We start from the raw sequence: 27,449 nt of genomic DNA on the forward strand, positions 1-27,449 counted from the left end.
TTAAATAACTGTAAGTTAAGACTTAGACATAACTTTCATATTCCATGGGGATAAGTAAGAGAGGCTTTTTAACTCCTTTGTGGTGTTTATAAATGGCTTTTTTGGTGATCACTCAGATCTACATGATTAAATACTTTGAGTGCACTAGCTAGAAGCAGGATGTTAACCTGTTTGAATGTGGTATTAGTGGCAGTGACAATGTTAGTTATGGTATTTGGTTTTTTCCTATGTTACATATGACGGTTATTCCTTAACAGTACAAATTGCAGCTTTGGTCGGCCGGGAGTTGAATGCTACTGCCAGCATGACAGTGGAGCTGCAGTAATACAGCTTCAGTTCCTGATTAATGAGGTTAGTACATTAACGATGTACGTGTTCAATAATTCAGAGAAGATAAACTCTGTATCTCCTTCAATTTCTCATTAAGGAAGCATCAAAATCAGCTAACACAAGTGACTCTTAGAGTGAATGGCAAGTAATAATAATAATTATAAATAAATTAACTTTTTAATTTTAGAAAATGCTTGACTAACTGCTGAAAATAGCGTTGTCTCTAGAGTACTCCTTTGCTATAAGTAAGAACTCTTGTTTCCTAGGAATACTTATTCATGTCATTGAACATTGCAAGTTGTCTCTTGTAGTAAAGTATGTCTTCAGTAGTACTAAACAGTTTCAGTAGGTAGTTAATTTTATTTTGATAGAGTTACTGTTTTAGATGTGAGCTGAGCATATATCCCTAATCTGATCCCTCAGTAATTTCAGGTGTGTTTTTCCTAGGAGTGTAGTAGCTGAGATCTGACAGCAGTGCTGTTCTTCAGTTAGCTGGGGCCAGATTTGTAGGGGAATTTCTAGCTCAGAAGAATGGTGAAGTCAAACCTCACTAGCTTTGTCAGGACGTAGATATTAGCAGTTGAGTTCGTTGCTTAATTTCTCTATGGAGGTGGGCATGAGGGAACTGATGTGCACACACCAGAAATAGCTTCTCCTTCCACACCCTGCCCCTTGGTATGGCACTGAACCAAATGTGAATGAGCTGAATGATGTGATCACATCGGTTATCTCATTACTACTACTACTTGGAACTTGCCTGTGCTATGATGTCAATGAGCATGCTTATAAATATTTTTTTCATCCTGAAGGCAAATATATAATATGTTTTCACTATGATGGAGCTATAATGTTACTAGGGTTATGAAAGTAAGTTGACTAGAACTTTTTCTTTCTCATAGGGAGCTCTTGTGAGTGCCTTGGCTGATGATACCTTACACCTGTGGAATTTACGTCAGAAGAGACCTGCTATACTTCATTCACTGAAATTTAACAGAGAACGGTAGGGATTGGATTATTATTGCTTTGCCCCTTACCATTACACTATGTGCTATTGTAAGATCTGATTTTTAATGCAGTCCAATTAATAACTTAAATTGATAATTATTAATTTCAGTTAATAATTGAAACTGGATCTACATCGAGTTTGAGTTGCAGGCTGTTAGGGCCCAAATTACTTATGAGGAGACATGCTTGTGACCTAAACTGAGATGACTCTTCTATAATTTTGCATATTGAATTGCTGAACATCAATTCTCCCATCTTTAAAATGCAGAGGTATAGAAGACTTTCAATATATGTCTCCAGAGGAATTTTGGTGCAAAAAGTGCATGTGTGTACCGACAAGTCAACAGGAAAACTAGTTAAATTTTCTAGTTGGAGGTTTTTCTCCTGTTGATGACAAATTGGAATTCTGCAGTGTTAGAGCTCCTGCGTGTATCAGAGAAGTTGAAAACAACATGCGTTTTGACTAACAATTTTGAGACTCAAGTAGCAGCACTGTAAGCAAGCTAGGGAAACATTTTAGATTAAATTTCTGTAAGTCAGTTGATACTGTTTCTGCAAAAAAATGTGTCTCTTTTTTTTAGTAACAAGTAGTCCTTCCCTTTTGGGAAGTAGCCCTTCTTTTCCAGTATCGGTGAAGTCTCAACTGGAATGCTATGTCCGCTTTTGAGCAGCGTGCTCCAGAGATGGACTGCTTGGGGAGCTCAAAGGATGCTAGCAAGAACACACAATAATCTGTGACTTATAACCCTGTTGAATAGGGCAGGAAGTAATAAGCTGGAAGTAATGGGTAGCAATAGAAAGAGGCAAGATAAATATTTATGTAAAACCTTCTAATGTAATGTCATACAAAGTGATAAACAGACTGTTGGGTGGATTGTGGAATAACTCTGACAGAGCAAAATTCTCTGCCTCAGGGGAGTGACAGTGTTCCGTTATGCGGCATAAAAGTAAAAAGGAGAGAAATGCAATTCATAGCCTCTAGCTCAATGAGGATTGTCCAACTATAGGAGATGCAGTAGTGTATCCAAACTGAATTTTTTCCCTTTCCCTTCCCCCTTCTTTCTTAAACAACTTTATTTGTAGCACCTATTCAAAGTGTCAATATAAAATTCAGATTTGCAGCCCGAAACCACACTTGGATATTGACTTATAACTAATGCTTTAAAGTAGATATCTGAGGAGGTGATTCTGATTGCATATGAATCTGTCTGTTGGAAGACTTATGGAAGTGGAAAACAGAGTGAAAGTTTTAAACCATCCTTTTCCTGTAAATGTGACATTTTCACTAATCAAGCCTGTCACAGGGAATTGAACTCTTACCAGAAAGAGGGGAAGGAGTGGAAAGGAGTCTAGGTCACTCATGTCACTTCACTGGTTGTATTTGTTATTAATTTTGGACAGAATACCGATTTTTACAGGAAAACCCGTGCCTTGCTAGAATAAGTAATGAAAGCACCATAGTTACCAAGAGTGGTGAAGGTATGGTTTGAGACAAGGGCTTATTCTTCTAGTAACTTTAATTTTAAAGTATCCCTTATAATAGTGTATAGAAGTAGCCAGAATACTGAAGATCCCAGAAGCATACATTGTCATAGCCACTTATCAAGTCATACTGGATGACTGTTAACTATTTTCAAATATTCTGTTTTCTTTTGACTAGTTTATAAAATAAAGCCTTATAAAATAGTGTCATGTCATTACTAGGGAATTATTTTGATTTTGAACTTTAAAGAATTGCACAAATTCACTGTTGAATAATTCTAAATAGGTGTCTCTGATTACTAAGAACTCTTAGTGTTATAATTACACCTAATAGGCTTGATATGTTATGTGATTTTGAAGCAAATGGGCTTTGCTTTGATCAGTTTTATGATATGCATTAACTAAGTTTATTGAGAAGAGTGTTCATGAATAAAACTGGATCTTCTCAATTAGTAAGTGCTAAATTGTTTGATACCTAGTTAATGAAATCTTTTAAATAATTTATATTGGGGGATTAAGATTTGCTCATAAGGATAACTAACTTCTCAAACAGGAATTATTTAAAATATTAAATACTACAACATAGCCTTGTAATAATATCTTTTCTAATGATACTTTAATTTGCCAGCTTGTGTAGGGAACTTCAATATCTTGGAAATTAGTTTGGGTAAAAGAATAAATAAGTTAAACTGGAAAAAATGTCCTTGGGGGGGAAACAAAGCCAAATCTTACTACATGACTGAAGCGACTATTCCAGTTATATCGGTATTTGCTCTAGGACTCTGTAGATGTTAAGGTTTAAAATTATATACCTGATTGGTATATAATTGGAACTTCCAGATTTCCTGGAAGTGTGTTGACATTGCGAAAAAGTAGTATTTGTGTCCTGTTTAATAGGGGTTCAGCTCAAAATGTCACAGGCCTATTTTTCTTCAGATTTTGTTTACAAATCAGAGTTTAATGTGTAAGGATTAGGTGTGAACTAGAAGGTTGTTTGTGGTATAGAAAGCTAACTGTAGCAGTTGGCTACCCAGATTAAAGGATGTCCTGGTCTTGAAAATGATTCTTGAACCAAGTTTAAGAAGCGGGGGGAAGGCTATGACTTGTTAATGAACTCTGTGTTCTCCTGGCATATCCTTTTACCAGCCCTGGCTAATTTCCTGCTTTTAGCCATATGGAAGAATTACTGTCCAATGTTTAAGAACGCAATTTCTAGATTTCATGTGTTTCTCCTGTTGGTAATTTAGCTTGGCTAGCTTGTTTTCAGGCCTGTTTTGAATGTCTTTCGGATAAGGAATAAAAAACAGACACAGCTTGTGTTGTGGGTTAAGTATTTTGTATACTTAACTGAAAATTGAATCAGAGTATTAAATTACCTGTAAATTAATTCAGAATGCAGTGTCGTGGAGAATGGAAAGGGTTGTGAATTGCTGATTTCTACTCATGAATTTTAAGAACAGGGAGTGGTGAGAGTTGCTATTTCTTTTAAAATAATTGTATACCTAATACAGACTTTGTTCTGAGCTGTGGAAAATGTCTTTATTGGGTAACCTGCAGCTTTTTTAGACAAGCAAAACCTTTCTTTAAAAGTAGTGACCAAGAGTCTTTAAAGACGCTGCTTTCTATTGAATCTTTAAATGAGTTGAGTATCTATAGATAAGAAATCAGCCATTTAATGGATTCATAGCTCTTGACTGCCTTTTGTACCAGTGATGGTTAGTAATTTGAAGCAAGTCTTCTGAATTGGTGATTGATGAAGTTTTTGATGTATGACAAATCTGTTAGTTGAAATTATTGGCAGATGTCAGAAGCACAGTTCTGCAAGTTTTCTAGCCTTTTGTTCCTGTTGTATTTGTTGGGTTTTGGAACTGCTTTGTGTTCTAGTTACCAAACAAAAGTTAGAAGATACTAAGCCAATGTCATACTAAGCTTGGCTATTCTTCCTTGACTGTGCAAAGTGGTCTGTAGGGGCCAGGAAAAAATGCATAATGATGCTTACATGGTGGGGCTTGCTTGCATGACTTGTCATGCAAGTTAAATAAGTAGTACGTCTTTGCAGAACACATGAGTCAGTGAATTTACTTAGTATCTTAGGTTTTGTACTTCCCTAAGATTTCTTCAGGGAATCACAATGTAGTTTCTCTGTCATCTACATACCTGTATAAATATCCTACTCATAATAAAATTGTTGTCTGTTCACATGTGATGTTGATGCTAGGCTAGATTAATTCTAAAATGAGCATAGCTAATACCTCTTAGAGTAAATATTGAAAGCATGTTGTGAGATAAATATTCAATCTGGCTTTAGTTTTCTTGCTATGCAGGAACTGTTAAACTTTGCGCTGACCTAAGGTCAGCAATCACGCATCACTAATGAGCCAGACTTCCACAGAACCAATTTAAGAGTGAGTGAAGTGATAGACTAATTTGATTTAAAAAAAAAAAAACAAACAAAACAACACAACCAACCACCTGAACAAACAAAAAAAGCCAACAAAGCAACAGTGGTGTGGGATGACAACTTTGAGTCATCTTTGCTGCAAACCAAACACCAAACCAACCCACTTTACATGCAAGTATGAAAAATGTGTTGAGTTATCAAAGACTCGTGTCCTTCCTGAACTGAAATTCCTTGTTCTAATGCCAAAAGAAATAGTTTACTTGCTTTGTGACTTTGCATAAATGCAAGAACCAGAATCATAGCATAAAAATAGAACTGGGTGTTTAGTGTGTGAGTGCGTTGCATATCGATCACTGAGTGCACTGATAGCAGTTTAATTTTTAATATATCAGCTTTTATGGTGTGGTATTTAAATTGGTTTTTTCACCATGAAACTGTGCAATTCATAGTTACAAAGTTATGCTTTAAGTATTGCTGGCTTTGTATCCTGCTGTAAACAGCAACTTTAGGTCTGTGTTTAAAACACAAACTCTGTCTATAGTGAGTGAAAAACCCCACTTGTATTTACTTCTTATTAATAAACGAGACTTCTAACTTTGACACATACCTTACCTAATTAGACACTAACTTTGCACCCAACCTGTGCATTAGCAGACATTAGTTGTGAGAGAATTTTTCCATCCACCTCACTGAATTTGTAAACTGACCAATTCTGCCACTTTGTGGATAGCAGAAGGACATACAGGTTTTCTTGCTTGTGAGAGCGGGTGATGATATTCTTCATAGGTTTTTGGTTGTGGTGTTTTTTCTTCCTCTTTCTGTTTATCAGTATCACTGTTTCACTTCCAGCCTCTGTTTAAGGGCTGTCACTTCCCCCTTTGCCCTATGTGTTTTGGGGTAGGATTATAGTATAATTAACAGAAGGATTACAGATATATATATCTCCAAACAACACATCCGAGAAGCTAAGTATTTTAAAGTCTTTGGAGAGACAATGATATACCAAGTACAAGTTTAATATAGGAAAAAGTTTTTTCACAAATAGCTATGTTTTACACTCTTCTAAACTGGTTTTCTTCTTGAGAGTTAAAGCAAATGATCACCAGGTCTGCTTGCCTTTATGGTGTCATATAAAGCCTTCTTTTACCTGGTGGGCTTAAAAATGTTACTCCATAGTGATCTGCTAGATGATGTATTTAGGAGTTCTATCTTTTTTCAAGAAGTTAGCAGGAGAAAATGAATTCCCCTTGACTGTCTGGATTTGCTGCAAACATGAATGTCTCTTTCATGCAAGATCAGATTCCTTTGAAAAACATTTTCTTGAGGCTGTGCATGCATGCAGAGTCCCACATGTTGGTGCAGCTGATGGAACTGCAGTTGCATCAGTTACCTTCTGCTGCCTTTGGCACTGAGGCAGAACCAAAGCGCTGAGTCCTACTACTCTGAGATTTCGGCTTCTAAGAAACAGTCTGCATTGTCCTGTTAGTTGTTTTCCCTGAATACTGATGACTTTCACAGTGGTGTGAGGCACATAATGGACAACTGCCATGTTCCTGGGCAGAATTTGACCTCTAGTCTTTATGCCCTGCTTGTCTGACGAACTTTAATCCATCAGTGATGGGCATAATTCTTCTGTCTCCTGGGAAAACTACATCTCTGACATGGCCATTTTTCAAGTTGTAGTGTGTGACTTCCCAGATGAAATATTTCGCCTAACTGCATGTGTTAGAGCAAGGTACTTGAGTGTCTTCTGATGCCAAAGGTGATGGTTACTTTTTAAGTCATGTCAGATATACCAACAGGAGCTCATAAATATGTAGTGCAGGGGATTTTATCAGTGGTAAGACATCTTCAAATCTTTCAGGTATTTCGTGTGAATTCTTTCAATATTGAAAAACTTTCTTAGTTTTCAAATAATTTGCCTCAAAAGGCATGTGTGCATTGGTCTTCTGTCAGCATTACAAGTAGTGAAGAGCCCTTTTTTGTTTGTGTAAAAATAAAAATATGGAGACCCCTTCTGAGTGAAGTACAACTGAAGCTTGAAAAGCCCTCTTAAAATGAGAGGTGAAATGTGACTCCATAAAGGAAAGAACATGTAAGCCATGAAATATATTAGGGACACTATATTGTAAAAATACAAATACCTGCAGCAACCTAAAAAACCTCTAAAATTGAGCCTTTTCCTGGAAAATTATCTAAATGGCCCTGGTATTGATCGCATCAGTGGTGGAAACTTTATTTCTGTTCTTGGCTCTTGCTTCCCTATTACTCCATCTTGACACCACTAGAATACACTACAACTCAGATACTGAACCATAGGCTCTTCTCAGCTGCCTTTAGAGGCAGCACTTCAGGTAAATATGTTTGGAGAAGCAGCATTTGGAGTGCTGTTATAGGATATAAACGGAATTGAAGTACCTGGTCCAGTTTCTATGATATTCTGCATTTATCCACGTGGTCTTTTGGGAGGACAATTTTGGATTGCATTGAAGAGGAGGTCTTGCTCTGCATATGCCTTCTGCCCCTTCTGGCCTTTTTTGTACAGGTAGGTATTTTAAGCTATTGCAGTTACCGGATCTGAAAATAGACCACTTGCAGCAGTCTGGCAAAATCACAGCCACTGCTTGCTTCCATCAGTATGATATTCTGACACTGCCTCTTGATGTTTTTATGCCCATTGAAGACTCGACAAGAGACCATGGACATGAAGTCTAGACTAACATTGGAATTAAACTATTCAGCTTCTGAGTTTTACATGGTGGTTATCTCATGCGTGAAAGGTGAAGATAGAGGTATTCAGAATACAACTTTGGTAGCTTAAAACTTTTTAGAAAATTTTTATTTTATGTATACAATAATGATTTGAGCAGCTAGTGTAATTACAGTAACTGCAAACCTATAATGTTAGCCTGAGGGTTCTATAAATAGTTTTAGTGACTTAAAAATAAAACCTGTTATCAGTGTTTGTCATTCACCAAAGCATTTGTCACTGTGCTTTGTTAAAGCAGTGGAAAATTCTGAAGAACATATAATGCTTCATAATGCAGTAGACTAAGGAAAGGTAAAGATTAATTTAAAAGGATTTCTGTTGTCATAATAATACACTCAAGATAACAGCCCATCATTTTTACTTAATATTTCCCTTAAAAGCCTAATTCTTACGTACCAAAGAATACAATTTATTAAATTAATATTTCTGTAATTAAATTCCTTTAGGGAATATTATCACTTGCTATAATAACTATTTTGATATACATTGTGAAACAACCACAACTAAGACTTTTCTTAACTAAACTTTGACAGATTATCAGAAAAGACACATGGTCTGCAGTTAAGAAAGTAAATCCTTTCAGTACGTGTACAAATGCCTTCTTAAAGACTCTCCTGTCACTGCTAATACTCTCACATAAGGAATAGCACAATTTATATTTTAAGTACGGTAAGAACAAGAAGTATTTTGTGAGGATTTTTCTTTTGTCAGTGTTTTCCACTGCTAGTGTACTACTGGCTTTTCTGTATATAACTTTGTTTTCTTGAACCAGTGGTTCAACTCTTACAAACTCATTTCATAGGAAAGTGAAATTTCTTGTGGGTTTTTTGGAAGGGGGGGGACAGGGTAAGGGTTGGCTTTGCAAATATGTATGCAGTGAGGAGGAATACTTTGTACAGCTACAACAGAGTTTAGAACGACCCTGACTGTTTTGGGGCTGCATAACTACTTCATTTTAGCAGTAGTGCTGGCATATATTAAAATCACGCTGTAGATTTCAGATTAAAAAAAACCTGTTTTTCTATAAAGGGATTTTTTTTGTACAGGTATGGGAAAGTGAAATATTTGGAATAAGGTGCTATACACAATACTTGTGTTATACTAAAAGTTCAATCTGCTTCACAAAATGTACTGTACTTACTGAGGTAGCTGAAACTTCCTTGGAGATAACATGAGGAATCTGTTGTGCCACGAAAGGGCTGCGTGCAAAAGCCTGCTTTCTGTGATCACTGGCTCAGACAATCCCAGGCTGTCTCTTCAGATGCATAAAACTGGTCTATTTTTTTATAGGTGCTTCTGTTGTAGTATTTTTGTCAGAATGGCTTGATACAGGAGAGGAAGAGTACAGTACTCTACTTTGTATTGATACATTGTTTTCAAGTAGTTGGGGTTTGTGTGCAAGGGAGACTTGCAAAGATTTTTTTTTTTTACTTGGATTGAGTGTCTCTGTAGTCCTCTGAATCTGTTCCCAACAAATGATTGTGTTTTCCACATTTATGTATGTATCCATTTGTGGGTATGTGGGGGAAGAACGCTTGAGTTGTAAAAGTGGCCAGAGCATTGTATGGCAACTTCCATTTCTGTTGATCCTAAAATATGCGATGGCTGGAGTATATTCTAATCTTGTGGTGGCAGAGATAGGTTTCTAAAAGAAAAATCTGCATTTTTCAGGAAAAAAATATGCTGTGATTGGCCAAGTGTTAACGAAGCAAGTACTGCCTTACCACCAAGAAGACCCTGACCTTTTGTTTCCGTCCTTCAAAACAAGTTTGAATCCCTTTAATCCTCAGTCCAATTTTCAACAGAGCAAGCGAGGTCACTAAATGTAGACTGTATGTTGACATGCTAGTAGGTTGTCACTGGTACTTCAGATGGTCATAGCTTCACTGCATTTTAGTTTTTAAGAGGGCTGTAACATTTGCAATGTTATTCAAAATCTACGTAGTTTAAGATGAAGCCTTAAGCACTGAAGAGAGGGAATCTCAGAACATGAACTTTTATGTTGGAAATGTTACTCTGTAGTAAATGCAGTTATCTGAAACGAATCACTTCAGACAAAATACAATTGAGTTTCTGAAAGTTGGAAGAGCTAGTTTTTTCTATTAAGAAAACAAAGAAATAGCAAATAAAACTATATTACAAATGGAGTAATATTTACTACATTCAATGTAAAACGGTAATTCTTTAATTATAGCAAATTCAGCATGAAAAATTCCTTTTGGATTTAACTAGTCATCAGTTGTTCCGTGAAACATAAAAGCTCTAAGAATATTGTTCTAGGTTACACAAAAATCAGACGAAACTTTCTTTCTGATTGTAGAAGAACGGTAAAAGCACACTTCTAAGGATAAGGTTAAGAACCCTGTTTTATATGTGCCTAAACAATTTTGAAGTTACTTCAGCCTCCTCCCTTCAAGAGTTTGTAAACATTTTGTGAAATTACTTACTCAACTCTAATTTACTCTTGGTGTGGAATTATTTTATTGCTTGCTAACTCTTAATGAAATTAATCTTACTTGCACAGAGGAGACAGTAAATTGATTATGACTGCATATTCAAGAAGAGTATCAAGAGTCTTGAGGAGCTGGACACTTCTTTAAGTGTTGCCCTTTTGCTATAGCAATCAAAGTTACGGCCCCAACTTGTATTTTTGCCCACCTTTAAAAGACATGAAATAGATTGTTACTTATAATGAAAGTATTGGACAACTGTAATTGACAATATTAACTCACAGATCAAGACAGATAGGCCCACAGCCCTGCTCCTGAATGTTATTTTTGGCTGCTAGGCCGTGTTCTTAGATCCAGCTGATCTGGCTGCCAGCTGCTTCTGGCACATGGAATCCTGGCACAAAAAGAAGCTGGGGTGTTGCAGGGTGCTGAGGGTTTATGTTTTCACGTTGTATATCTTTCCCCTTCCCATGACCTGCTTGTAGTGGGAGAGCTCTGTTACTGGGCTGTAAGGTCTGGGGGCCTGCCTGGGGAAATGCCTGTACAGATGTATGTGACTTAGCTTCCAATAAAATAGTTTTTTTTTTTCAAGGATGTTGGGGAAACTCAAATCTTTAACCTGTGGTATTTGCAGATTACTATGATTAGTAAAAATGTTACAACCTCTATAGGTTCATTGAGTTGGAAGACCATTTTAAATCTTGTATATAGTCCTTTTTTCTTGAAACATCAATGAAAAAAGTTAGTGCAGCCTTTTGGCTTAAATATTCAAGCACAAGAAATCAAGGAAGTTAGAAAATGGATAAATTAAAGATTTGCTTGAGCAAACTGCATTCCCTAACTAGAAGGAAACTAGTGATATAAAAAGTAAAATGGTACACTTTTGATCCAGGTAGTATTACTACAGAAGCCTTAACTTTTGAAACCTGTAATACAAATTAACATCTCTTCCAGCTATTAGCAAGTTTTTTCATTGCTGCTGTTAGCCTTTGCTTTTGTGCTGAAGTTAAGAGTGTATATACAGCATCTAATGTAAAGGATCTAAAGCTTTTCTTTGCATAAATAGTTATTAACAGGTTTATAAAGGGATGCATGGATTTGGCAAGAAGGGAGCCCAAATGGGAGAAAAAAAGAACAAAAAAATCTGTAAAGCTAAGGATTAGAGCTGACAGAACAAATTTCCATTGAATAACTATTCTACCTTATTACTGAAACGTTTCTGATAGCCCAAGTAGTTTATCAATTTATTTCAATATTGGACCTTGTCAGATTAAAGTAGTTTATAGAGTTTACAGTTTCCAGAAAGCTTCCAGAAATTTCAAGTTAGTATAGAAAAATCAGATAGTTTAGAGGCTTCAGTTCCTACAGACATTACATCCTTATCAGTTTTGAAGAAATAGGCAGGACCCCAGAGGACAGAAGATACTTCCTTCTAGCAGAAGAGAAAACCTGTAAGGCAGAAAATTAAAACGTGGTTTAAGTAAACTAATAGCCCCAAATTTAAAATACTTGAAAAATAACTTTTATAATATTGGGGTTAGGTTTGCTCTTTAGGGCATACTTTGGGTTACATATAAACTTAACTTTTCTTATGCTTGATTTTCTGCCTTTGTCTCCTCACTTGAAACCAGCTTAATCTGCACAAGGCTACTTCTAAAAATCCTTTGTTCTTTACAACTTTTAACTCAAATAGATGTCAAAGGGAGATCTATAGATTGCAATGTAGGAGTATATTTTAAGTTTAAAATGACAGCAATATGGAGTAAATGCATTCAATATGATAACTTTCAAAGGTGGCTGTATGATTTTTATCTGAATGACTTAATAGTTTTAGAATGTCTTGATTTCTATTTCTTGTTTACTCACAGTTTTTACATTGTGCATCTCTTTGTCACGTACTTGCTTTGCTACATTTCTCTCCCTTATTTCTTGCCTTATTTCTTCCTGTTTGCCTATTGCCTCTTTTTCCTATTTGCCTCTTGATTCTTCTTTAATTCCTTTTTTTGGTGGCTTTCTCTTTCAGGATAACATTTTGTCATCTGCCTTTCCAAAGTAAATGGCTATATGTGGGCACCGAAAGAGGAAACATTCACATTGTCAATGTGGAATCATTTACTCTCTCAGGCTATGTCATCATGTGGAATAAAGCCATTGAACTGTGAGTTTAATCAAGTATTGGCTGTTGAGGGGAGGGAACAGAACTGTCCCAGATGTTAACATCAGTTGCACTACACCAATTACATGATCAAAGTACATAAATAGTCATGTAAATACTTTTTTATTCTCATAAATGTGAAGTGTTAATACTAATATATGTGTTTCTGCTTATAACACTATTTTTTATCATAGTGCCTGAAATAGACGTAAAAATCATTATCTGTGATGATAAAGAACTAAAAAAAAATATATGTTAAAATATAATGCAGCTGGTACTTGGGCAGGCATATCACTTCTATGGTTTTGGGGTCATAGTCCAAAGTATAAAGCTATGCATTGTAACAGGGATGATGCGTGCTGAGTATAAATTTACTGGCTGAAAATGTAAATTTAGATAAGGCTATTCCAGGAGCGTAGTGTATTTTTTACAGCTATTGTCATTGCTTCTTTTTTGATAATAAATTTGTGTATGCCAATATAGTGTTTTGCGGGTGAAGACATACTTGTGTGCTGCTGTTCCTGTGTGGTTGTTTTGTTCCCAGATTGTTATGTTTTATCTTCAAAACATATGAAGTCCATCATTTGCCAAAGGTTGTTGAAACAAACACAGCTCTTTGTTAGTCCTTCTTCTTCAATAGCAAAAAGTCAACGTAAAGTCTTAACTGTGTGTTGTTTTAACATTGCCTAGCTTGGGCAGTTTATGAATAATGGCAAGACCTGTTTTCTATCATAAAAATAGACATTTTATCTAACTGTGTCAATTCTGTAACAATAAACATTAAGATAGATATTGTAAAACTAATGGCAATTTTTTGAGTTGTGAATAAGCAGTAAATAAGTCTTTTCCTCTTATAAGAAAACAGAAACTAAGTGCCTAGAACTAGACAGAAAGTATTTATGGGCTTGAAGATAAAAGTGACTCCATGCTGAAATGCATTACTTGCAATTGTGTTGAGATGCAGTTTTGGGCAGGGAATTTTTTTTTTAATTAAATGAAAATATTTCTTGTTTAGGTCATCCAAATCTCACCCAGGACCTATTGTCCACATTAGTGACAATCCGATGGACGAAGGAAAGGTAGGATATGTTTAAAGACTGTTCAATCTATTATTTTTTCAAGCAAGACTTTTTATTAAAGGACAGAAAATAATGGCTTTAGACTCTGAAAATAATATGAAGCAAGGCACATACATAACTGTAGGACACGCTACTGGAATAATTGAATGAATTTTGTAATCAGAAACATCTGAAAATACAGCAGGAAGTGCTTAATTGCAAAATCTCTTGAAAACAAAAGCAAATAACTCACTTATGGTGGGTAAAAATTAAGAAGTTGCTAAAAAAGAACATTCATAACCTGAGTGCAGAAATAGTGAGATAGAAATAATGCTCTTGGGTGTTGCTGTTTCACAACTTCTTGTTTTAATAGCATGCTAGTTACAAGCTTGTATCCTACACACCTGAGTTTCAGTCCATCAAGGAGAGTTTCACAAGTAGAACTTTTTTCTTCATTGGGATGAAGTTCACTGCAGTAAGTGCATAACTAGTGGGTTTCTCTGTAGAACTAGGTTTGAATCGCATTGCAGAATCGTGGACCCTAGAATATGCATGCAATGAAGCTATGGCAACTCAGAAAAGACAAGTGATCTATTTGTTCTGATGTATTCCATCCTCATGCCACTTTTAATTATTTTCAATTAAAGCTTAAGAATTACTGTTTTTATCGATGAGACCAGCAACCAGTGTTTTAGAATCTGACCTTATACTCCTTTCTAATAAGAAAAATATTGTTGAAAAAAAACCCTGTGCAGTTGTAAGAAGCTCCTTATTACTCACAGTGTAATCACTTTTTACTAAATCAAATGTGTCTAATATTTTTAGGGTATTTTAGTGCTGTATAGCACTGAAATAGATCAAATACTTTACCTGTAATCTGGTACAAGATCTTCTATTTTTCATACTGGAAATAACTGTACACCTTTTTAACATGCTGAAAAGACTGTCCAGGCAAAACCTCTAGGTATTGATTTAGAGCTCTATCCTTGACTACAATGGCATGTGTGTGAAGGCAGTGTTTTCTAACTTGTAATATGAAGGACTTTCCTAAGGGCACTTCTGTTTGCTCATAGGAAATAGGCTGTTTCAACAGCGAGTAAATCCCAGCACCCAACTACGCCTTTTTTTGTAAGTCCATGCTGGGGAAAAAGAAGTGGGAGTGAAGGTGTGCTACTTAATGCTAGCAGCTGTAGCATTTTCCTGTAGCAATCCTGCTCAAAGGAACGATCTCACAGGAGATCCAGCAGCTATAGAAGGCAGCAATGCAGCTTCGTCTTTCATATAACAACTGCCAAGACTGTTACTACTGCCTCATGCTGACCTTGTTTTGTTTTTATTAAAAGAAGTGTGACTTAAGATAGGAGAGCAAAACACTTAAATACTGAACAATGTGTTAGACCAATTATTATGAGCAATTTGAATCTTCAGTCCCTGCAGAAATGGTTTAATGTTGTTTCTAGCAAAAAGATTATTTGGAAAATTATCTTTTTTAATTTCTCTCTAGCTTTCCTCTCTTTAAAAACTAATGTTTTCAGTGTTCCTTTAGCCACTTATCAGTTGTGAGCTGTTACCTAGAACTTCAGGAAGGATATGCGTTCTTCCAGCAAATCTAAGCAGAACAAATTCTAGCGAGGAAAATGAACAATAAGAAGTTCTCTTTTCCAGCTCCCTCACATTTTCACACAGGAGGGAATACACTTTAATGTTGATGTTTCTGGAACTCAAAGGGATTTCCAAGGATTCTTCAGAAGAATGCATTATTTTTTTCCAATTTTGCATGAATGCTAGTTGTATTAGCTGTAAGTTTAGGAGAATGACAAGTATAAAGTAAACCTCTCTAACATTGAGGTCTTCACTGTTTCTCGCTAACTTTTGTCTTCATAAGTACTTGTAGTTACTCCATGTAGTATTATGCTGCATCTCTTTGGGGGAAGAACTGCAGGCATTGCAAATGGTATTATTTTGCTTATCCTTATAAAGACTTGATATATCTGCTTATTATTGCAGCTTCTGATTGGCTTTGAGTCTGGAACAGTGGTATTATGGGATCTGAAGTCAAAGAAGGCGGATTACAGATACACACATGATGAGGTAACATTTTTTCATCTGCATTATTTACTATGGGGATATCATTCGCTATTCTAATAGCAACTTAGTTTATTTTTTTTGTTTCATCTCCTGAATTTGAAATTGCAAGTACTTAAACTTTTAGAGAAAAGAGCCATAGAGTTTGAATAACAGAAACTTCAGATTAAATAAATGTTCACTGAGTTGAAGTTTATGAAGTACCATGAGTGGTAGCATGGGTTGGATTTCTTCACTAATTTGGGGGGCTGGGAGATGGAAGCTTTCAGATACTTTTTCTATTATTGAGTAATGTGACTTTCACCTGTGTTAAGAGCTTGAGTCTTAAGTTGAAACAAGGTGATATAGCAATTTTTGTAATTTGGAATCTCACGCATATTCTGAAAAGGTAGAGAAATTATTAAACAGTCTCAGGAGACTCAGTAGAAATAAAACTGGGGGAGTTTAAAAAAAAAAACCAAACAAACACATAATGGCATTGACTGACCCTATTTTTTTAAAACTTGATTCTTGAGAGAATGTAGGCTTTTTGAAAGACTGAGATTAAGAAAAATCATTTGACGTAACATGCAACTTGATGTATTTTATTTGAAATAACATAAAATTAGTTTCAATTACATTTCATTGATTATAAAATGTCTGAATCATTGTTCAGTACAGCTAGGCCTGTTTCTTGTATCACAGAGGGTGGTGTGTATTTTCGTTACCTCTGTGATGAGCTTTTCACAAGGCAGGATTTGGGTTTTTTGTGGAGGTTCTGGCTCAGTACCTGTGCTCGTGTGTCTGTTAGCTCTACCAATGGAGAGTTTGTTTGAAGGGGCAGTCTCTGAAGTAGTCGAAACCTCAGATCATCAGAGCTGTATTAGAACATCAGAGCTGAATGAGGTTTCTTTGTGTGTTCAGAAATGTCTGTATAAACATCAAAGTGTGTTATGTGAAGAGCAATTTTCTACCTTCCAGTTTCATTGCATGCACCTAATTAATTCCCTCTGTTTCTTTGTTTCATAAACTTACTTGTATCTCCTCCATCTTTTTCTAGTCTTAATCAAGTTCTTCCTATACCTCTTACTCTTCTTGCTTTTCTAACTTTCTTTTTTTAATCATTCTACTTCATCTTTGTTTTATAAAAGACAAACACAACAACATATTATATTCAAGGTGTGGGCGTGCTGGATTTATGGTGTGGAATAATTGTTTGGTCTTGCTTTCTTTGTCTCTTGATCTTGATACTGGATTATCCTTTTAATGCTGAAAGTGTTAAGCAGATAATTCCTTGGAACAGCCTACTGAAAACCAGAGTCTCATGCTTCAGTGTTAATTGTCGTCTCAAAGTCCATTGCACTTACTTGTAGTTTCACATCTACTTAGTTGGACAATAAAAGTTTTTCTGCAGTTCTTCACTGGAATCTTGATTTCTACCTTGAATATGCCTTGGTACTGTCAGCAGACTTATCACCTTAGTATGCTTGTTCTAGGTTTCTGAGTTAGTTATGAATATACTGAGCAGCACAGGTCTCTGAGGGTCTCTACTAATTACCTTCATCCATGAACAAATCAATTACTGCCAGCCTGTTTTTATTCTAGCTTGCCTTTATTTCCTGATACCTTAACCAATTATTCATCTATTCAAGGATCTCTGGTCTGTTTTTTTTTTTTTTTGTTTCCTTTGAGAGATATTGTTGAAAGACTGAAAATTGTGTAGACAGCTTAGTTGGGGTTTCCGTTAGCCACGTGCCTGTTAACATTTAGGAGGTCTGGATATGATTTCCTTTAACAAAAAGCATGTTGACTTCTCTTACCTGGTATATTATACTCATCCATATGTTGATTAACTCTACTCTTCTAGTAAAGTTTTGTTGCGATTTCTAGAAATTTACGCAGGGTAGACACAATGCTGCTTATTCTGTTTTTCGTTGGATTTTCTGGACCATTTGTTTAAAAACTGACTCCATACTTGTGATCTTTGTGAACCAACCCTAATTTGAAAGGTTGCAAACAGCAATGAATAGTTCAGCTCTTTCATCTTTGATTTCCTTTAGGATTTATAAGTGAATGCATTGCTGTTCAGTTTGGTTTTTGACTGCAGGAGAGATAATAAAATACCTTAGGTAAGATCCTTTGGTAAAGAAATGTGCATTATCGTAAGTTGGGAATGGATAGGAAGGGGAGAGAAAAAAATGAGGATGTATGGAGTGAACTTGATGAATTTCACTGTTCTTATTAATGAGAATCAACATACAGTAAAGTTGCTTAAAAAAAAAATAAATTGGCCATTTGAGTCTTAAAAGGTGAAGTATGCTTTTTCTGTGAGTTCAGATTGCCCTTTAAGAAAAATTTCTCATTTGAAAAAGAATTACTGTATGCAGTAATAATTTGTTGGTTCTCATCCATTTAACATTGTATGACAAGGAATTTCTTCTTCAATGGGCAAGTTATTTAGATCTAATCTTCTAAGGAGGAAGGCAGAATAGAATGTCCCTCTCTTTTATTTGGATTTGATACAGTTAGGCAGTTTCAAGTTCTTCTGGATTCTGGCCTGAATAGCATAGAAATAAAATGATTAATTTGGTCTAACAGAATTGAAAAATATGTGTTTCTTGAAAGGTGCCATTGTAGAGAGTGCTGTAATTGTTTCTGGACCAATGGCCTTGAGAGAAGAGCCTATCAGATACAGAAAAGATAACGAATAGGAAGCTGCAGAAAGTGAATGATTCTATGTATGCTATATATATCTGTCTGTCTCTTTTTTAGTGCATGTCAGGTGAAGTGGGGCTTCTCCTGTATCTTTCTTTCATTTTATTCTTCAGTGCCTCTCAGTTTTGTGTTTAGCTGCAAAAATGGAGAATCTCCCTCAGTTTGTCAGTGAAAGGAACGTTCAACTCCATAATGTTACCATAATGTGACCATAATATGGTCAGTACTGACTAACTAGTGGCCTATATAAATATACTTGTTGTTTTTCAGCTAGCACACTTTCAAACAGGTGAATGTAAATGTTAAGAAATCCAAAAGAAACAGTTTTTGTATTGCATTTTTCAAGAATCATAGAATGTGTTGGGTTGGAAGGGACCTTTAAAGGTCATCTACTCCAACCCCCCTGCGGTAAGCAGGGACATCAATGATATAGCCAAATAATAAAAACTTTGCTAGTTTTTATGAGCAGCTTCCTTAACAGAACAGAGAAAAGCATTCTCACTTGCTTAATGCTGAAAGAAATTACTGTGAAAAGGTAACTTCTTGAGTCTCAGAGAAGTAACACCATAACTGTTACTGTGAAAAATGCTGACTGGCATTGTTGGAATTCTGATAATAAGGTAAACTGTTCATTCTAGTTGACTATTTTAGCAATTCAAATACATAACCAAAAATGAAATGTCTATATATGTAGTAAGCAACTAATTCTTTTCAGTTGCAGGCTAGTACAGTTGTGTTGATTTTAAAGTAGAATGGAAAAGTCAGAAACCAGAGAAATTCACTGAATTGAGCAAGACACGGATGGTACAGCTAACCAAGGTTTTGGGTAAGAGGGGAGTAACTAGTAGACAGTCCTAGGCAGAAATAACTTATTGTGTGTCCATTCTAAATTTGACTGTACCTTGACTTTTTCTTTTTCCTTTTTTCCACATTTGAGACTGATATTAGTTTTCTTCTCTTAACATATAATACTAAATACTAAAAAATATTTGAAAAACTGTGGTCCAGAAGGTGTAACCACAATCTGATTCTTAAGATATGTAATAGAAGTAACAAAAGTGTTTTTACATGGATGTAGCCAGGATTTAACACAATTCAAAACTTTTAGAGTTAAGCTTGTTTTTGTGGGTTTTTTTTCTGGAATATCTTTTCTCGTTGACTGGAGCACTAAGACATCTGCACTTTCTATAACAAAGGAGCCTAAAAAATTGGTTGCCATATTAATTTCTCATTTAGCTGCTTCTCCCTTCTGTCCCCAATAACAAATAACTAGTGTGACATATCGTAAAGTATTGTAATGTTTTGCCAAAACCTTTATTGACTAGCTTAGTCTAGTCTAAGATTGCCCAAAAAGGCAGTCTTAACCCGACCACCCCAGCAATAGCTTTCCATAATGAGTTGTGGCTGCGTGACAATACAGCAAGTCACAATATAATTAACTCTTTTCTCCTCTTCCTGTACACCCAAGAAAAGTATCAGTTGGAAGGACCCATTTCACATGAAAACTTAAGATATGAGGAAAATCTTCAGACTTTCTGGCAATGTAGTGGTTTCCTTGCTCAAGAGAGTACCCACACAGAGTCTAGCAGTGGCAGAATAATCCCTTATCTCATGAGGTCTCCTCCGCTTTTGAGAAGCATGGCACAGAGCAGAGAAAGCTCTCTGCTATTTCGCCTCTTGCTAGCAAACCTTGTGAATTCAAATACTTCTGTGCACAGAATCTTTCTAGCTCTTGCTTCCTGTCGATTTCCTGGTCTGTGGCTTTGCCAGAGGCTTCTTTCATATGCTGACTGTAAGGGCTGTGTTCCATCCGTGAACATGTTTCACATCTTCCCTCACAGAGGGTAATACATGTGACGTTCTGCCCTGTAGCAGGAGCAGGGTTTTAAGCCTCAGGATATATATTCTTGGTTCTCCACTCCTTCTTGATGAGAGCTCTTCTGAGTGTAGAGTTGACAACTAGTAAGAAGAGAGCAACTTAGTCCAATCTCGTCACATGTGAGATCTGGTGCAGAGCTGTTCATCAGACATAGGAAATGCTGTCTGGTCTCCCTTCTTCCTCCCTGACTGTGCTGTCTCAGACTGCTGAAGTGGAAAATCACAGAGGGATCTTGTTTGGTGAATCAGGCCTTTTTATTAGCACCAGGGGAACATTCTCTGGCTCTAACCCTATTGAAAACAAATAATTCTTCTGGTACTGGCTATCTGTGTAGTCCCATCAATCTCATAAAACCCATCATCACCAGTCACTGCAAAGGTGATGACTGATTCTGTGCCTATTGGAAATTGTAGTGCTCTACCTGGGGTGTGAGCGTTGTTGCTGCTGGGATTTACAGGACCGATGTTAGCAGAGCTTGGAGCAACAGCACAGCTGTGGTTCTGCATGATGTCAAGGTGTAAGATGTAGCTGTCAGGACCCTGGAGCTGAATCGTCTCCTGCTGTGCAGTCTTTTTCCTGTAGCAGTGCTGTGAAACACACTTCTCTGTTTTCTTTGAGTGATGGTGGCTGTTACTGGGTGACTAGGTTTCATCAGGCATCATGAACATGATGGCCAGACACATCGATACCATAAAGACTGTTTGCTGGAAATTTGCCATTGAATCTGCCGCCCCCTCTTGTTGGGTGAAAGGGGCAAAGCGGTTTTGGCAGAAAATAAACCCCCTTGCGTTCTAACACTCCTCACTGAGGTGGGAGACTAGGTGTGGCTAGGTTTAAATTCTGAGTGGTGCCCAATCCACCACTATCAGTCCAGTTGTGTTTAATATGTATTAAACTGTTATGATTTGGGCACACTAATAGTGGACTGCACCTTCAGTCTAGTCGTGCTCATGAACTAGCACGGCCACTCTCGAGTCTTTGGTCGCATTCAATGAGAAACTGAAACGACTAGCTACTTAAACAGTGCAGTTTATTTAAGCAACAGATATATAGGTTCTTATGATTGCTGGTGATAAATACACTGTCTGCAAAGCACGTGCAAATAAAGGTATTGTTAAATATACAAAACACGCGACAAAGTTATAAACAATACAGCCTGGCTATAAATGTAGGAAAGAGATTCTCTAGAGAGATTTCTAAGTTTCCCAAGGAAGCACTTGGTATAGCTTAAGTCTTACCCACGGGCGTCCCTATGGGGGCGAAGAAAGGCTCGGCCCATCGACTGGTCCCGGAAGTCAAAGGCTGTGATGGAGTCCTCCTTGACTTGTTCACGATGGTGCCAAAACTGCTTTGCCCCTTTCTCGCAACATCCTCTCTCATCACTTTGTAGTGGACATTGATATTAAAACATGTAATCTGGGGGGCTGTGTGCAGTCTACCACCATCATTTGATGCATTTCTTCTTGACTCAAAACTTCAAGTGTGTCAAGGGGTCCAAATGCTATGATCTTCCTCTGCTAAGGAACAACAAGGGTCAAACTCCCTGCATGATCAGAGGTTTATGGAAAAATACATATACATATGTGACTTCCTCAGGGAAGAATCTGAATCCTACTGTATCTTTTTGTTGGTTCCTGCTTGGTTTCATTCCAAATTACTTCACCTTTAGGAGGCTTTCTTGAAGCAAATTCCCATGTTGTGGTGCGGCAGTCTCATTTATTGCCTAGGAAGCTAGGTCAGTGGAACAGTATCCACGCTTTCTTCCTGTATGAACATATGTGCCTGCCCAGCACCCTGCTCTGGTAGTTGCAGCAGAAGAATGCTAGGAGCACTCATGCCAAGACAGGAATGCTTATAAGGTGGGCAACACCACCACCTCTAAAACCTTTCTAATCATATTTCTGCTTAACCGTGGCTGGGGTAGGCAGCTGTAGGTCATGCAGTATTAGTGCTGATTGCTGGCATATTGTTCCCTCCACAACATTATAGTTTCTAACAGGGAATTTAATTAGAATTACAAAAGAGATCCTGAACTTCCAGTACTGTATACTTTTTATTGTAACAGCAATATGTCTCACGTTTAGAATTAGTTAGAAGAATGCACAAATGTAACATTCTTTTTCAGAGAATTTGGAGGAAATTATCTGTGACATAATGGAACTACAGTTGTAAATTAACTTTGCTTTAGAAAGCTTCTTTGAAACCCTTTCCACAAAACGCCCCTTTTGTCTTGGGCAGGCTCAGTAGAAAAATAAAACTGTAAATTCTTTTTGCATCATTCTTAAGTCTTTTATGTTCAAACATTGGGGACTTCAAACAAAAAAAGGAAGTTATGCATATCTTAAGTGGAATACAGTTTATACCGCAAAGATTTCCCATACTGTATTTTTCAGCCATGAAAGAAATAACACAAATTTCTCAACTATTAGTTTTGTTTCTAAAAAATTGAAGTGCAACTTCTGAAAACTAAAACTAGTTTTTAATAAACTCCATTCTTCAAGTGATATTTTGTTCTGATTTAAAGTAAGCTTTGATAGCATTAACTCAGCAACTGTATTATAGATTACTATTTTTAGGCTCAATGTTCTGTTACATGGCTGAGTGTAAGAGATTATTTTATGGCATAAAAACATGTCAAAGTAGCCTATGGGATTAAGAGGAAGGTGGGGGTGGGGGTGGGGGGTGGGGGATGGGGGAAGCAACCCTGACATGTGACTTGCCAGAAACCAAAGCATGTCAATGCAGTCCTTAGGCAGTTGCATGTTTCATTGCATCAAAACAATTTTCATGATATATTGCCATTTAAGTCTCAGTAGCTATATTCTTTTTTTTTTTCCATTTGCAGCATTTTTACCCTTTCTTTTTTAGGTTACTGACCAGAGTTAGCACAGGTATTCCTGTACTGGTGCATTATCCTGTCATAAGGGATTACTGGATGCTGGGATCCATATGACCAGTGATATATTCCACAAAAATATTTGAGATAGTTGAATCAGCACCAGCTGATTTAACCACATTGTTGGTATTATAGTACCAAAAGGGGACCAGATGAAGTTTTCAATCAAGATAGGAATTATGATTAAGACTTTGAGAGTTTTACTCTGTCTCAGTAAGTTTTGTGTAAAAATAAATAAAATAATATCGGGGAAAAATGTGTTACTCCTTGGGACTTTGTACTGTTTAAGAAGCTAAGTATAAACTTGCAGCCTCAGTGGATTCTGCCTGATTTATCTATTTTGGAGATTTATGCTTTCCTTCAAACTTTAGCACTAATATTAACCACGGAAAAACTGTCAAAACTTTCACTCTTGTGTATTGAGATGATTTTTCAATTATTGGTTTTGTTTTGGTGATTCAGGCTATTGATATCAATCAACTGGTTATTGTACTTTTTTCATAGTAACTGACTTGACACTGTAGATATACTAGCCTGTTGTATACCTAGAGATCATGCTATGGCTACTTAAAGGTCTGGTTTTATTTTTCAGGCTTACAAACAGTTGTGAATTGTGTAATAGCAAAGGATGGTGCTCTCTACCAGAGTTTATCATAGTCAGCCCACAGAATTGTTAGTTGGATTACTTTAAAGTAAATAAAACACGTATTTTTGTTATGCTCTAAACTATATTTAGCTGCATTGCTAAATGTAACCAGATGCTCTATAAAAGTAGGCAATAAATAGCCATAAAGCCGAAGACCTCATTATTCTCTGTCAGCTTGCTTTCCATCCCATCAGGTTCCTTGCAGAAATTAAGTGACAGCAGTCATCCTTCTCCTTCATGCTCAGTTCATCGTATCTCTTTATGTTCATAAGCATTAATGCTATTTCAGTGGTAATGGGTTGTTGCATTTTCTTCCTCATGACCTTCTCTTTCAAGAAAGAAAAAAGTGTTCATTTCTCAGATTTATCCTTCTATAAGGCTTGCTTTCTTACTGATTATTAAGACTTAATTCTACATAAATGGAACAGGTTTTGGTACACACACTATGGGCTGCCTACTGTTGTGAGAGTTAGACTCTGCATGGGAGAGCACTTAAAACATACTTATTACTCGTATTACTAATCATAGCATAGATAATCTTTTTTCATAGTGAAAAGAGCATTTTGAAATGCAACCTTCACTTTTCCGAGTCTACACTCTCAAACCTGCTGATCGCTGACTTTGTTTGGTACTATGTTGGTAAACAAAAACAAGTTTTCAATATTTATGCAAAATTTGTTTTATAATACTTGCTTTTATTTCCAAAATAAAAATAGCAAGACTCTTTCACTTTGGCTCTTCAAGAATTCCTGTGAGTTGTCTAGGCTTCTGAGCTATATATCTGTAGATGTGATATTGGTACACGGAATCTGTCTTCTAAGAAAACCTGTAGTGATTCCACACTGCATAAGGAACAAGATTAAATTTCACTAAGAAATACTAAACTCATCTGTAGCTTACAGCTGTCCAGATCTTCTACTACTTTAGGTTGGAAAAGTTGTTATTGGAGACTCTACACTCATGTAATGTCATTTTCCTCTGCTGTTTAATCTCTGGATTCTCCCAGTCATATTGCTGGAAGCTGTCTTGCTTTTCTGTATACTCTTATAAAACGTGAAGATCCGATCTGTGTACTTTAGGCAAAGCTAGCTTAGATCTGTCTAATGTGATTTGCTCTTCACCTAGTAATTTACTGCCTAAGCTTTCACTGCTAGTTGGGGTTCTACTCACACACCCTGATTTCCTCTCAGAGGAAATACATAGGTACCTGAGGAGTTGGAGTGAGTCTAAGCCCTGCTTACAGACAGAATCTGTATCTGTCAGTATCTGAGTAGATACTGGGGGTGTCTACTCAAAAGATGGTTTTGTGCAGCCCATCAGTTTTCACATATTCAGGTCCTGCTTTCAGTTTACCTAGAGTAATGTCTTCATCATAAGTATTAAGCAAAACTACCTACTCAGTAATACCAAAGCTCTGTACTTCCATCAGGTAAAACTTCCTTCTGCACCTTTTGGGTAGTAGAGAAATACTTCAGGTTTTCACTGTTTATTGGTATTTTCATGCTATAACTAAAATTCCCTTGAACGTCACCTAATGGTTTCATAATGTCTCCATGAACTAAAAGAGATGCAGGAAACAGAAATGGCACCAGTCTTTTTGTGCTAGTTAATCTCCTTGCCTTAGCTGTACTCTTTGTTTCATTGTTTACTTTTCTTTCACCTTAAGGCAGCAACTAGATTTCGTTTAGTCAGCTTTTTTCTGTAGTAAGACTTCACGTGGCATGGCTTAATCATTCCATTCCTGATTTTTCTGAATGTAAAGATCTTTCTCTATCTATGGAAAGATTTACCAGTAGATTCCTACACTTTCCTGTACCTCAAAACTGCTATTGCAACATTAGAATGCTTATTCAAGCCAATGTTTTGTTATTTCCAAAAAAAAAAAATCCTATTACTTCAATTTTACTTATGTTCTCAGCCCATGCGTGCCTCTTGTGCATATCCATATAGACAGCTCAAAATGCCATTTAAAATTTTGACTTAATCCCATCAAGTAGGTATTTTTTGTATGGACAGTGTATTTTTCCCAATAATAAAAAAAAATCTTCGTTAGCAAAGCTCCAATAAGTGCCTGCAGTTATTCTCTGCATGCTATCCATTGTTGAAAAATACTTTAATACTGCACTCTGAGGAGGATTTTTTTTCCCGCCTTTACCATGTCACTACAATGAAGACAATAGTTTTGATGGATAAAGTATGTCTGAAAGAAGTACTTACGATTGGAAAACTTACTGTGGGTAAATTAGGACATACTAAGAGCGGTATGATTTAATTAATACTTTCTCTATTTTCTTTTTGCTATCTAATGTCATTGAGAAAGGAGTAAGGATAAAATGATACCAAGATACTTGACTCTTCTCTTTTCTTGCACAGGCTATCCACTCTGTGGCTTGGCATCATGAAGGAAAACAATTTATTTGTAGTCACTCAGATGGTACCTTGACCATATGGAATGTAAAATCTCCTACCAAACCATTCCAGACAATCACTCCACATGGTAAGATGAAAATGGATACCCACTGTGTTTGACAGCTTTTAAACCACAGAGAACTTATTTTTAATAGAAGTGTGTTTTGCAAAACCAAGTATTAAAAATGCACTTGCAGTGCAAGTGAAAAACTTTGTCATACCAAATTCTGATAGATTTCATTAAAAGAAAAATAATCAGAGACCAGTCTTAATGAAATAAGAATTCAAATCAGTGCAATTTTGCCTAAATCTCTGAACTTTAAGACGGCCTTTCACACGATGGCATTGATCTCAAAATTCACTAATGCATATTTTGCAGCACTTGGTTTTTGCTTGACATTACAATCCCATATGTTGTTTAAAGTACATATAAGCAAGCATCTGTTTCATGTATAAATGTGTAGATTACCATATAAATTCTTGGAAAGGCTTGTAACAGAGTAAGACTAGCATCTGGTAAGATGTTCCCACTTCTGAGGAGCCTTGTATTAATGTTAGTCTAGGAAATGAACATTGTGTGTTGTTCTTCTGTGAAACACAGTGCTGCTCTTCAAAAAAAAATTCGTGTATAAATGCTAGGTTTACATGGTGAGCATGCGTCTAAATCATGTCTTGGCAACTTATTCACCTTAGATTCTTAAGTGTGAATGTAACAGTGAGGATAATATATGAGGTTACAGCTGTAGTACAAGATGCTTTAGTTAAACATCCTGGTTTACCTCTCTGAGCCTCCAGTAAGTCCATGTGTACTGTGCTGGCTGTGGACTAGAGTGGAAAAAGGAAGCTGTGGATTTCTATATTATCCATAGCAGTCAAAAAATAAACTGACAGCTGCTGTAGTAATAAAACTAGTCAGACAAGACTGACTTTATTTTAATATGTTTTAGCATCTTTTATTAAACATTTTTATTTTGATCTTGGGCTGCAAATTAAATTCTCTGCAGAATTTTATAGCTATATCAGACTTTATCAGTGTTCAAATAGGAGATGCATATTTACACTATACTCTTAATTTCTACTGACTCCATGGGAGTTTATATCTGTACAAGCTTCAGTTGCTAATAGAGCACAATAGAGAAAGAGCGGGCCTTCATGCTCAAATTCAAGTCTTAGCCCTTAAGAATAACAC

General features: G+C 36.4%; 1 protein-coding gene across 11 annotated transcripts in view; it reads left to right on the forward strand.

The window, feature by feature from the left end:
• STXBP5 (syntaxin binding protein 5) overlaps window positions 1-27,449 on the forward strand; it is a 111,505-nt gene that overhangs the window by 29,758 nt on the left and 54,298 nt on the right. For all 11 annotated transcript variants that reach the window (XM_054193754.1, XM_054193744.1, XM_054193743.1 and 8 more), the window contains exons 3-8: window positions 270-351; window positions 1,230-1,330; window positions 12,462-12,596; window positions 13,609-13,672; window positions 15,659-15,742; window positions 26,225-26,348. In XM_054193754.1, coding sequence (XP_054049729.1) covers window positions 270-351; window positions 1,230-1,330; window positions 12,462-12,596; window positions 13,609-13,672; window positions 15,659-15,742; window positions 26,225-26,348 — 590 coding nt within the window. The remainder of the gene's footprint in view (window positions 1-269; window positions 352-1,229; window positions 1,331-12,461; window positions 12,597-13,608; window positions 13,673-15,658; window positions 15,743-26,224; window positions 26,349-27,449) is intronic.

Source organism: Rissa tridactyla, chromosome 3 (genome assembly GCF_028500815.1).
Source record: "Rissa tridactyla isolate bRisTri1 chromosome 3, bRisTri1.patW.cur.20221130, whole genome shotgun sequence".
Classification (NCBI taxonomy): Eukaryota; Metazoa; Chordata; class Aves; order Charadriiformes; family Laridae; genus Rissa; species Rissa tridactyla.